Source organism: Chrysochloris asiatica, unplaced genomic scaffold, assembly GCF_000296735.1.
Source record: "Chrysochloris asiatica unplaced genomic scaffold, ChrAsi1.0 scaffold00184, whole genome shotgun sequence".
Classification (NCBI taxonomy): Eukaryota; Metazoa; Chordata; class Mammalia; order Afrosoricida; family Chrysochloridae; genus Chrysochloris; species Chrysochloris asiatica.
The window spans coordinates 3,181,217-3,194,576 of record NW_006408702.1 but is presented as its reverse complement, the minus strand read 5'-3'; the positions used below and the strand labels follow the sequence as shown (position 1 = coordinate 3,194,576).

General features: G+C 44.7%; 1 protein-coding gene across 1 annotated transcript in view; it reads right to left on the bottom strand.

Moving 5' to 3' along the window:
* LRRK1 (leucine-rich repeat kinase 1) overlaps positions 1-13,360 on the bottom strand; it is a 216,881-nt gene that overhangs the window by 27,291 nt on the left and 176,230 nt on the right. The window contains exons 20-22 of the mRNA XM_006872156.1: positions 6,885-7,056; positions 2,368-2,531; positions 834-973 (exon numbers count right to left, since the gene is read on the bottom strand). Coding sequence (XP_006872218.1) covers positions 834-973; positions 2,368-2,531; positions 6,885-7,056 — 476 coding nt within the window. The remainder of the gene's footprint in view (positions 1-833; positions 974-2,367; positions 2,532-6,884; positions 7,057-13,360) is intronic.

Below are 13,360 nucleotides of genomic sequence, written 5' to 3'. Positions count from 1 at the left end.
TCACAACCGACTCGACGGCACTTCACAATAATGATGTTGAAGGGTGGAGGCATGTCTGACCTCTGCCTCATAGGGGTCGGCCTTGGGCTGATTCTGAGTTTGTCTCCTCGTCCCTTGTGAAACCAGAGGAAGTCAGACACAGCCTCCCTGATGCTGTAGTAACCTCCACTCTGGGTGCAGGGCCCCAAGTTGGTGAGGGAGCAGGTGCAGAGGATGGGGGTTTACCCAAGCAGGCAGGTGTACAGCTGGGGTTTCAAGCCTGCCTGCAGCCCCCCTTGCTTCTGGGGCAGCCCCCACTGTTCTAACACCCACTTGCTTTGCAGGGCTTTCACCCCCACATGGCCTGTGGGTTCATCTCCATCCCTCCTGTCCAAACTACTAAGACCACTGACTGCTTCACTTGAAAAGTGTTTTTTTTTGGGTGAACTGTCAGTGAAGAAAATGATCAAAGTATCAGAAAAGGGATGTGAGGGTGGGTTCATCACCACTGGGAACTGGGCCAGGCAGAAAAGACCCCTTCCTTGCCACTACCCACAATGCTTCCATTCATCTCCCTGCAAAGACAAAACAAGTGCCGAGATTCGCAGCTAGCATGCGCATGTACCACGCTGCCATACACGGGTTTTTATTCTCTTAGACGCTGTCAGCAGACAGGAGGTGAAGTTCTCACACATTCTCCTGGATTCTGCATCCCTCCTGTTCCCCCGTTTTCATTCATACCCAGCGCTGTACTCCGTGAGGACCAGGACCCACTCGTTTTCTTGGGCTGAGTCCCTTGATTTACACAGAAATATCAACATCCACAAAGGCTTGGTTCAAGACAGTTCTCTTACCGGGAAACCACTGATCCATCAGGGAGTTCACGTGATCTGTGATGAAAGCCATCGCAGAGAAATCCCTCACTTCTGACTGGCAAATGATTTTGATGCCTCCGCTTTTTTTCTTTTTCCAGTTCACGTCTGAAGACTCCACACTGGAAGCCACACACAGAGAGGAGCACATCACCATGTGGCCTGGGGCCCCGTTTCCCCAAGCAGGACTGAGAGGCCTTCTTGCCTCCACTGCCCTTGTCCCAACGTGATGACTTTGGGGTGATCAGGTGGAATTCGTGATGACCCTTAGGTGTGACCCTGGGGAATTTTTTACCTTTTTGAACTATAGTTTTATCTGGCAAGTGGCAACCTTGAGGCTTAGTGGTGGTAACCGTGTGTCATTGAGTCTCCTCCGACTCATAGCAACACCCTATATAGGATTTTGGAGGCTATAAATCTTTACAGGAGCAGAAAGCGTCATTTTTCTCCTGCAGATCTGCTGGTAAATTCGAACTGCTGACTACGCAGTTAGCAGCCCAGCTCGTATGTAACTCACCACACCGCCAGGGCCTCTACTACGAGGTTCCAGTGAGAAAAAATATAGGAGAGTACCAGGTGCCAAGAGCAGTTCAAATCAGATTCTCAACAAAGTGAACTTCCTTCTTCCTCTTCTCCTCACAAAACGAGACTATTTTTGAAAAGTTTACTGTGATTCTTGATACATGAAGGATCTTTATTTATCAAAGTTGTTAAGCTGACTTCATGCTGATCTCAAAAACAACAAGGAGTGGGAGCAGCTAAGGTTGGTGCAGGTCTGTCTGCAGTGTGGGCTCAGGTGGCTTGGGAGGCCCTCCAGGACCTGCTAGGTGAGCCGTGGGAGGGGTTGGGAGAAACCTGAACCCCTCACTCCTGAGACCAGACCACGGCCACCACACCCTCCCTTGCCTTTCCCATGTTCCTGTCACTGCCTGCTTCTTTCGCAGGAGGGGTAAGGAAATGGGACCCTCTAGAACATTCCAGGAGACTCTCAGATGTCTATGAGCAGTTATGGTGAGTACTCTCAAAAGCAGAACTCTGGAAGAGGACAGTGGCTTACTGGTAAAAATCTTGCCTTCTATGTGGGAGACCCAGGTATGATTCCTGGACAATGCACCTCATTCGTACCCACCACTAGTTCATCAGTGGAGGCTTCAATGCTGCTAAAATGCTAAAAAAAAAAAAAAAGGCACCAGCAGAGCTTCCAGACTCACGCAGACTAGGAAGAAAGGCGTGGATATCTACTTTAGGGAATCAGTCATTGAAAACCCCCTGATCCTGTTGAGCACAGCGTCTCTGTGATTTGTGGCCAACTTGACGGCAGTTACCAACTACTACTTTTGTTGTTGCTGTTGCTAAGTTAGTTCGGACTCACAGTGACCCTGTCTAGGGTTTCTGAGGAGGGGCTGGTGGGTATAAACTGCTGACCTAGAGTGCCACACCAGAACTGAAAATCTCTCTCTGGAGGTGACCACAGGGGCGTTACCATGTTGCCATGTGGGCTCTGAACGGCTCCTACCTGAGGTACCCTCCATCAAAAGTGACCAGGAGTCCTTCTTGCCAATAGATGGTCTGATTTCTTTTCACTCTGAATGTACTGCAACGATTTCTCTGGTTTCCTGTGAAGCTGTAAATGGTCACTCTTCTGTTCCTGCTTCTCGTATTCTTCTTGTTTTGAAAAAGCTGAAAGACACAGAACAGACCCTACTTAAGCATTCTGGGCTCTGTGCAGGCCCGGACGGCTCCCGAGAAGGCTGGCCTGCCCCGTCTTGACAAATGACCACAACCTTTCCCACTGTTCCACTGGCTGCCTGCACATTCCTTCTGCCACATCACCACGGCACATTGAGGGGTCTCTTGGATACTCTGGGAATGTGTTTTCCCCAGATGGCTGAGAATCGGTCTTTATTTGTAAACCTTTTCCCCTGAATTTATAGGTAAAATTTTATATGTTAGAAAACGTGAGAAATACAGGAAAATGTAAGGAATACAATAAAATATCAGTTTAATGCCAAGCAGAGAGACCGTTATGATTTTGATATATTTTATTCTAGGTTTTTTCTACATATGTATATGTATATATATATATATTTTTTGTGTGTGTGTGTATGTGTTTCTACGTATGTATATTTTTAAAAACAGCTTCCTTTAAGGCAATTCTGTCTCTTGGCCACACCATGTGTGTCAGAGTAGAGCTGAAGTCCAATGGCTCAGTTTTCAGAAGCCAATCTCCAGAAGTTTCTTCTTAGGCACCTCTGGGGAGATTCAAACCTCCCATCTTTCAATTAGTAATCAAGCATAAGTACCATGGATATTACTGACCTTCTAATTTTATATATTAAAAAAAATTCATTTACATGCATTCATTTTTCTAATGCTTTAAGAGTCCTCGTGTGACGCTGAACAACAATTACTGGACTGTTAGTGGCCAGATTAGTGGTTCAAACCCACCAGCCATTCCTCGGAAACCCCTCTGCAGAGTCACTGTGAGTCGGAATCAACTTGACGGCACTTAACAACAACACTATATTAAATTTAACAGTTTAGTATTTATTACTATGAGGAAGAGTAAAATATTATCCGCACTCTGTTTATATTAAAATTCCTGTCCACATCTACGGCTGAAGACAACACTGAGCATGCATGTGACATGATTCTGTTGAATACACAAGTGACAGTGAATTATGTGGCAAACCATTTGCAAATCAGCCATGGTTCTGCCTATGAAACACTCCACGACAGACTTGAGTTTTGAAAGGTCTGTGTGATTTGGTATTGAAACAACTTGCAGAAGAGCATAAACAGAAGTGTTTGCATATCTGCAAACAAAATTTGTACCGGTACTTGAAGGAAGGTGAAAGTTTCTTTAAAGAATGAGACACAGATTCATCACTAGGAGCCTGAGAGTAAATGGCAGAATATGGAATGGAAACATCGTCAATTGCCAACCAAGAAGATGTTCAAAAGTCAACCATCAGCTGTGGAGATGGATGCTTCTAGTTTTCTGGGATTCTCTAGCAGTAAAAAATGTTCAGCAATCCACAGTGCTTATTACATTGAGATGTTGGCTGCATATTAAATGCAGAGGACTGCTATCCAAGGGCATGGCCTGTCTGCACACCTCTGCCCACAGTGTTGACACTCTGCAATAACTTCATTTTAAGGTGTGAAAGCGTCCTCCCTATAGTCCTGATCTCGCTCCTTCAGACTTTCACCTGTTTGGTTCCCTGAAAGCAACCCTTTGAGAGCAAAGATTCCCCTCTGATGAAGTGCGGATAGTGGTACATCAGTGCCTTGCAGCTCAGACGAAAATAGTTTTAAGTCAAAGAATATGAGAGCTTGTTGACAGATGGACAAAATGTACGGAAATCTAGGAGACGGTGTTAAAAATGATGTTATTTGTCTTTTCTAAAAGTTGATTGCATTACATTCTACAGCCAGGGTGCAGATAATTTTTTACTTAGCCCTGTAGTATAACTCATGATTAAGGAAGACCAGAGAAGAGCTATGCTTTTGGGGTTGGCATAGAATACTGAGTATACTGCAGACTGTCAGAAGAATGAGTAAATCGATCTCGGAAGAGGTACAGTTGGAAGTGAGGATGGTGAGACTGAGTCGGAAGTGAGGATGGTGAGACTGAGTCTCATATACTTTGGACATGTTCTCAGGAAGGGTACGGAGAAGGATATCATGCTCAGTAAAGCAGAGAGTCAGCAGAAAAGAGGAAGGTGGACAGATGCAGTGGCCGCAACAATGGTCTCAAACCCAACAATGACTGTGAGGATGAGGCAAGATTGGGCAGTGTGCTTTGTTCTGTAGGACACAGTGTCGCTATGAGTTGGAACCGACTCACTGGCACTTAACAATTATTATTGTAATCTTCTCTCTTCTTGGATGTGTCCGTTGGTTTCAGTGTCTTGATCCAGAACTAAGTCTTGACAAACATGAGAAAGTACAAACTCTTTCTGATTTCAAACGATGTCCTTAGTTGGGATTTTTGGTGGGTCTGATGGTGTAATGCTCTGGATGTACACTGAGCAATGACTTTGGAAATGATCCTACTGCTCTATCCACTGACCACACAGTGGGTCCCTTCTCACTCGGTGGGGCACAGCATGATGGTTTAACACTTGGCGAATTTGGTAGGTGAAAAGTGGATTCTCTGTTGTTTAGGAAGTCTGTGTATGGTGATGGGAAACTTGACAATGGAAACAAGTAATGACCTGTTTTATCCAGGGCCCAACGTCACTGAATTGCCCATGTAAAATACTGCATTGGTAACTGTGCCTTCTGGTTGCTTCTTGAATTTACATTTGTTTGATGATCAAGGAAGCCGAACTCCACTGTCTTTCCCTTTGTCAACTATGTGAATTGCAATGGGTGTCCCCACCCCAGGAGCCCACTTGGAGCTCAGGCCTCACAAGACGCTGGTGCTCCACTGATCTCTCATCTGGAGCTCTGGGCAGGAAGAGTTCAAAGAGATTCTCTCTCCTCACTCTCATGACATTTACAGCTTCTCTGGCTCCTGCATATTCTTTATCATTTCAGTAAAATGGGAAGATCAAAAGATACCTTTATTTAGCCAGATGGTTATAACCCAACAAGCAGCAGCTAACCAGAATCTGACATAAGTAAATGCCTACAGAATGCCACGTGAGGTTCTAAGTCAGTGCCCAGTGCTCGGAATCTCCTCACCCCCACCGGCAGGGTGTGCGTGTAGTGGGTCTGGGGTGGAGCTTGAGGATTTGCATTTTCACGAGTTCTCCTATGAGGCTGCAGTTGCTGGTAAGAAAATTACACTTTGCGAACCAGCGGTTCAATCCCACCAACTGCTCCTTGGAAATCCTATACAGGGTCACTATGGGTCGGAACTGATGCGACGGCACTTAACGACAAATAATACATGAATCACACTGTTGAGTATGAAACTAACTTTGACCTCACTTCAATAACCCCAGGTCACACCACAGAAAATAACTGTTTATGGTAGGCCTTTGTAGTTACCAGATGAAATTAAAATGCTTCTCCCGTTGTTTTCAACCTGGCTGCACCTTGGAATCTTTGCAAACAAAGATACTGACTCAAATAATATGGGGGATGGTCAGTGTTATAAATTGAATCGTGTCCCGCCCCTCCCCCAATATGTATTGTATTCCTAACCTCGCTGTAGGATAAGCGCTGGCCTGCACAGGATCGCTATGAGTCAGAACCTACTAGACAGAACTTAACAACCATGCCTGTGGTTTAGGAGTTCTGGTGGTGCCATAGAATAAGCACTGGACTGCTAACTATAAGGTTAGCATAAGGTCTCTTTAGGAGACCTATGAGGCTGTGTGCTCCTGTAAAGACTCTCCTGTAAAGCTATGAGCTGGGATGGACTAGCTGGCCTAGGACACCTATGGTTGCGATCCCACTTGGCACTGGGTTGTCAGGATTAGTGTACAGCGTGCTTTGAGTCAATCTCTTGAGATCTAAAGGAGATTAAACAAGTAAGAAAAGAAGCAAAGATGGACTAAGATAGATAGATGCTAAGACACATGATGATCTCAAAGGAACCAGGAAGCAGATGCTGAGACCAAGGATCTTCATGCAGAGAGAAAGCCTTCTCCTAGAGCTGAAACTCTGACTTCAACTGAGAAAAATCAATCTCTGTTACAGCTGGACCAGATAACAAATTCAGCCAGTGTCTGAGGTTCCAGCACTCCCCAGGAGACTCTAAGCGTACAGTACGGATGCCCAAGCCAGCCATGTTTCCCTATCACCCGGGAAATGGTGGGAAGTGCGACCTCTTGGGTCCTATATGGCACCTCCTGTGAGGGTGGGGCCAGCCATCTGGGCTTTAACATGCCTTCTAGGGGATACTGAGAAGTTGTGCTCGCAAAGGGATGTTCTATCAAGAGTCCCCCAGCCGAGAGAAGACAGCACATGCTGAGCTTGACTCAAGCTCTGGCTCCTGAGGTAGGAGCTGGTCTTCAGTAGCTCCTACAAGCAAGAGCATCTCCCTTGCTGGCATCACCCATACAGACATGCAGTTACCTGGAGGTCCATCTCTGCCAAACTGATCAGCATCCGAGCTATAAACCTCTGCCAGAAGCCGACGGGAACGAAGCTCATCTTAAACACCCTCTGGATGGTGTTGGCCGTGGGATGCCGCATGCCATGAGTGTCCAGGCCAGGTTTGGAGGGAAGCAGGTGAGGCAGGAGATAGCTGAAACACATCAAATGGGACAGGTGAATCTCACGGTCTGGGAGTGATTCTGCGGAAACATCCCAGGGCCTTCAGAATTTAGTTTTCAGATACAGAGAGAGGCTTATGAGCTGAAACTAAATGCATCCAGGAAAAATGAAGATATTCATCAAGGTTTTTAGGAGACGAGACTAATGCTCTGGGAATACATCTTACAAACATCTGTGGTTACAAGAGTATCAGACATAGCAAATTGGGGTTGATTCTTCATAAATGAGGTTGTGGTTGGGGGATCACTTCAGATGACCTTGGATTGGTGAAGAAAAAACAAATACAGCTGCACAATTCCAAGGATAATGGGGATACGGGGTAGGAGTAACATTTTAGGCCTTCTAGGCTGTTTATTGTTTTTGGTGAACAACGTGATTGCTTCAAAGTCAGTAGGAGGCCATTTGTGCACAAGAGGGATGTTTTATGAGAACCGGTGCTCATCATAAACAGGCCATGTCATCGTGTCAGAGAGGCATTCGTGTCTGTTGTCATTTTAAAACAGTTCCAGTGGGAGCCTGGGAGGTCCCTCAGAGTGTGTCTGTACTTGTAGACCCACAGCAAGCTGGAAAGGCAAGGAGAGGCCCCGTTAGGAGTGATGGCCACAGCAACCTGGGGATGTGCAAATGCCAGGTTACTTTCTTAACCAAGGCTTGCCTTTCCTAACTCTTTAAATGACTGTGGAACTTTCTAGAAGGTACACCGAACAGGTTTTATAAAGAAAATTCAATTCCTGCCTGGCTGGCCAATGCAGTGGCTAAAATCCTGCTCTGAATGTGTATGCGGAGTCTGCTACCTCTCCTGGGAAACAGGAGGAGAAAGGACAGTACTGTCCGTCACAGGGCTAGTGGGAGGCTGAACTGAGACTGTGCAGGGCAAGTCCTCAGCCCTGTGGACCTCACGAGAGTGTCTTCTCATTCATTTGACACTATCCTGACTATAACAGCTGTCCGTGGTTGCTTTTCAGAAGTAGTCACCAGAATTTTTATCCTAGTCTCTAGTCTGGAGGCTCTGCTGAAACCTGTTTGCCACCACCCACAGACTGCACAGGAGGTGATCTGGACAGCCGAGCCTCTCACGGGTGCCCCGTCACATGACTCGCTCACCCTGCTGTGCCCTGGGGCTCTCTGCCTGGGGTTCCTCTCTGACTTCGTGGGTGTGTGCGTCATGGGGGTAGTAAGCAATCATTCTCTTTTTTCATGCCATTTTTGTTGATTTTTAATATTTTATTGTGATTTTGGGAAAAGTTTACAATAAAAAATTGAATACAATAAATTAATAAGAAGGAGAAAATTGGGTTCTGGTTTTACAGTTCCTAACCATATGGTGTGTTGTTATTAAGTGCCGTTGAGTTGATTCCGACCCGTCGCGACCCTGTATAGGGTTTCCAAGGAGCAGCTGGTGAGCTGGAACCACCGACCTTGCAGTTCAGATGACTTTGTAGTCTGACGCATTATTAGCCCATAGTGCCACACCAGGACTCCACCATATGGTATAGGGATTATGTGGATTAATGCGCTGGACTGCAAGGCTGGTTTGAACCACAAAGTCGGTGGTTCCAGCTCACCACCAGCTGCTCCTAGGAAGCCCTGTACAGGGTCGCTATGAGTTGGAACCGACTCGATGGCACCTAACAACACCAACACCAGTCCACATTGTTCAGTGGTTAAAGTGTTCCCAGTGTGTCAGCTTTCTCCGCTCCACTCAGGCTGTTCTGGGTCTATTCATCTAGCTTTGTGCGCCCCTTACCTCTCACATTTGATCTTATTAGATTGTTCGGGCTCATTTAGGAGATTGTTTAGAGGAGCGCAGTACTAATAAGCGATAATATTTTTCTGGTTGACAGGTGACTTCCGGGAGTCATTTGAGTTCCAAGTTTAAAGGGTGATAGTCTCAGGGTCCTCTAGTCTCAGCTGTCCAGTAAGTCTGGCCTTTTTGAGGAATTTGAGGTTTTGTCTACATTTCTTCTCCCCATTCTGTCCGAGCCCACCTACTGCTTTGGGAGTAGTAGCTGGGGACTACCTAACTGTCTAGACACTAACTAGCTGGAAGCACAAATGAGTTCACACAGTTCATGGGCGGGTTCCAACTCCGACAACCGAGGCCAGATCTCAAGGTGAGCTGAACCTTCCGACAAGACTGGCACTTGGCTTCAGGTCAGTCCCACTCAGAAAAGACTGTCCCAGGACAGGACCAGAGAGCGAGTTTGTCCTACCGTAAGAGTTTGCTGCCGTGTGGCCAGGACTAGGCCATTGCTATGTTGGACAGGACAGAGCTTCCAGACTAACGCAGATTTAGAAAGATGCTTCTTCTGAAAACGAGTCAAATAAAACCTTAGGGATCACAGCCGTGTTATCCACAATCTGTTACGATTCACCCGGTGGAAGCCTTTGCAGAGTCAATAAAAAACATGTCAACATCTCTCTGGTATTCTCTGCTTTCAGCCAAGCACCGGCAATGACACGTCTTGTTTCATGTGCTCTTCTGAATCTGGCTTGAATTTCTCGCAAGTTCCTTGTTGAAGTACTGCTGCAACCATCTTGAAGTTATCTTCAGTGAGATTTCACTTGTGTGTGATATTAAAGATATTGTTTGGTGATTTCTGCATTTTGTTGGATTACCTTTCTTTGGAATGGGCACTTTTTGGCATCCACACTTTTTGGCATAGACGAATGAGCACTTCAAGTGTTGAAGCCATTTGTTGAAACAATTTTTTTTTTTCTTTCTTCCCTTTAATGACCTTTTGCTTTCTTTATGTATGATGTTCTTGATGTCATCCCACAACTCTTCTGGTTTTCAGTCATTAGTGTCTAATGCATCAAATTTGTTCTTGAATGTTCTCTGGATTCAGGTGGAGTATACTCGCTTTCCATAGATGTAGTCGATTGGACTCCTGTATCTTCCATCTGGCAAGGGCCACGTGTATAACCACCATGTACACTATTCACAAAAAGTATTTCTAGTGAGTAAATAGGTCATTGGTTTTGCAAAACTCTATCATGTGATCTCTGGTGTTGTTTTTATCACCAAGGCCATCAACTACTGATTCTTCATCTTGGTTTCCAATGTTTCCATACCAATTTTCAGTAATTATCAGTGCATCTTGATTGCATGTTTGATTTCAATTTGAACTGCTGAAGTTGGTAGTAATCTCCAGTGTTTTCAATTTTTGGCATTAGTACTTGGTGCATAAATTTAAATAATAGATCCTTAAAACCTTGGTGTAAGTAAATATTTCTTAGAGAAGACATAAAAAGCATTAATCATGAAAGAAAACATTTGATGAGTTAGACTCATGTAGATGAAGAATGCAGGCACAGACTTGGAGGAAATATTTGCCAATCATATATCTGAGGAAGCAACTTGTCTTCAGAAGGTTCTACAGATAAGCATAAAACTTGAATAGTTTAAAAACTATTCAATAGTTTTAAATAGTTACAAAATAGTTTGAAAATAGTTATAAAATAGTTTTTAAATAGTTATAAAAGAAGCTATACCAATGGGCAATGAGTTTCTGAGAGTTCAACATTATTAGTCAAGAAAGTCCAAATTAAAACCACAATGATATACAGTGTCATATCCATTAGAAGAGATAACATTAAAAAAACAACTGATAAACAACACATGATGAAAAGGAAATGAAGCAACCAGTGGATACAATCTCTTGAGAGAACTGTTTGGCTGTCTTATAAAAATAAACTTACACTCATTCTTTAACTGAGCAATTCCACCCCTAATATTTATTCAAGGAAAATGAAAATAAGTCTACAAAACAAGACTACAGCAACTTTCCACCACATGTCTGTCGGTTTGCAAGTTATTATGATTCTGGAAGCTATGACATCCATATTTCAAGTACCAGCAAGGCCACCATGGTGGGCAGGTTTCAGTGAGCTTCCGTGCTAAGGCAGACTATGAAGAAAGGCCACGTGACATACTTCTGAATATTAGCCAATGAAAACTCGATGAATGCCAAGCAAACATTTTCTGATGCAATGCTGGAGAGTCAGCTCCCTGGGTTGAAAGACACAACACAGTAACTGCAACGGTGGACTCACACACAATTGATGACCAGGAAGATGGCATAAGATAGTTTGTTCTGTTGTACATACAGTCACCATGAGTTGGATACCAACAGTGATATCACAGCTTTATTCAGAATTGCCAAAGCTGGAAACAACCCAAATGCCCATCAACAGGAAACTGGATAAACCAGTCATAGAAAAGCCATACAGTGGTGGCCAACGACTCAGCAACCAGAATGAACTTCTGACACACAACAGCACGATGCGTCTCAGATACATGATGCTGAAAGAAGACAATTCGGGAACGTACTGTGTGAGTCCCTTTATATGAAGAACAGGCAAACCTAAGCTCTGTTGACAGACATCAGAACAGTGGCTTCCCATAAAGGATGCAAGCGAGAGTCAGGGAACTTTCTGGGGTGATGGAAATCTTTTACATCCTGTGGTAGGTGCAGGTTCCACAGCTGAAATAGACATTTATCAAAAACTCTTATTTTGAGCACTCAAAATCTGTGCATTTCATTGTATGTAAAATTTTCCCCAATTAAAAAAAATACAAAAAGGATATGGGAGGCACAATGAGGAAACGGGCAATCAACACAACTGTTTAATTGGGGGGGGGGCAGCCAGTGGGACACTGTAGTGGAAGAGTGTGCAGAAAAGTGAGTGTTGGGGTACAGGCAGGAATTTGAGCCAGGGTGGTCTCCAAGCAGGGCAGTGGTGGGGAGGTTCTGAATGAAACCAGGAGGGGAGAAGAGAAACAGAGGGCGCCTTCCACACACAGTGTTGAGGGAAGCTCAGGGACCAGGCTCTGGGGAACATGTCCTGCTGGGGATCAGGAGAAGTGCAGGGAAGGGTCATATGGTAAACCCAGAGACTGAGGATGTGAGTTTCAGGAGCAGTTTCAGCCTAGGATAGGTTCAACCCACAGTCCCCAGGACTGACTGTGAGGGTGCTGGGAAGCAAAGGCCAAAAGGGAGGGTTTAGAGCTAGGGAGACCTAGGCTTGTTGCAGTCCCAGGAAGTCTACAGAAGGAGGGTCAGTTAGCTACTAGGAGGCACCCTTCTCCACTCTAGCGTCGCAGGGCTGTCAGCTGGGGGCCTCCAACAGACCATCCCGGGATATGCTGCTCCTCAGGACGGAATATTGTCAAACAGCCTATCAAGCTGCACTATTGAATTAACATGCATTTTGTCTTTTATGTTGCTAAATAAGTTGCCAAATAACCCAGCAATCACAATCACCCCATCTCCAAAAGACACGTCTCCCAAAGATGACTTTTTAATGCAATTCTTGGCACATGTTTCTATACCTTTCCAATATATAGGATTTATTTCAACCCTTTGAAAAGAGATGTGATAGTTAAGGTTTTGTGTCAACTTGACTGGGCCAGGATTTCCAGTGGTTTGGCAGCTGAGATGTGGTTATCCCCCTGGTGAGATGTAATACAGTGTAGTTAACTCTATGATGATTGGCTATGAGCAGGGGTAGCTAACTCTATGATGATTGGCTAGATCAGGCATAGTTAACTCTATGATGATTAGCCACGAGTAGCCAATCAATTGAAAGGATGTTTCCTCAGGGGTGTGGCCTGTTTCCAGTACAATGGGACACTCAGGCAAAACCTTCTTGCTTTTCTGCTGGGTCTGGCTCTTGCATCTAGGTTGTCCTCCAACCTCTGGCTCTTTGGACTTGAGCCAGTGGCCTGCTCTAGTCTTTGCCTGCCTGCCTGCTGGACCTGCCTGCCGAACTTGGTTCATTTGACTTGGACTTTGGGTTCTCCTAACTCTTCAGTGAGTCATGTCTTTGATACAAACTTCTCTTTATATATATATACATATACTTACCTATGTATGTGTGTGTGTATATATATTTACATATGTAAATATGTTGTGGGATGACATTAAGAACATCATACATGAAGGAAGCAAAAAATCATTTAGAAGACAAGAAAGAAGGAAAAGGTCAAAATGGAGGTCAGAAGAGACACTGAAACTCGCTCTCCAGCGTAGAGATGCTAAGGCAAATGGAAGAAATGAGGAGGTACAAGAGATGAGCAGAAAATTTCAAAGATAAAGCCAAATATGACAACAAAATGTGCAAAGATCTGGAATCAGAAAACCAAAAAGGAAGAACACGCTCAGCAGTTCTCAAGCTGGGGGAAGTGAAGAAAAAATTCAAGCCTCGACTCTCGTTATTGAAAGATTCTCTGGGCAAATTATTGAATGATGCAGAAAGCATCAAGAGAAGAT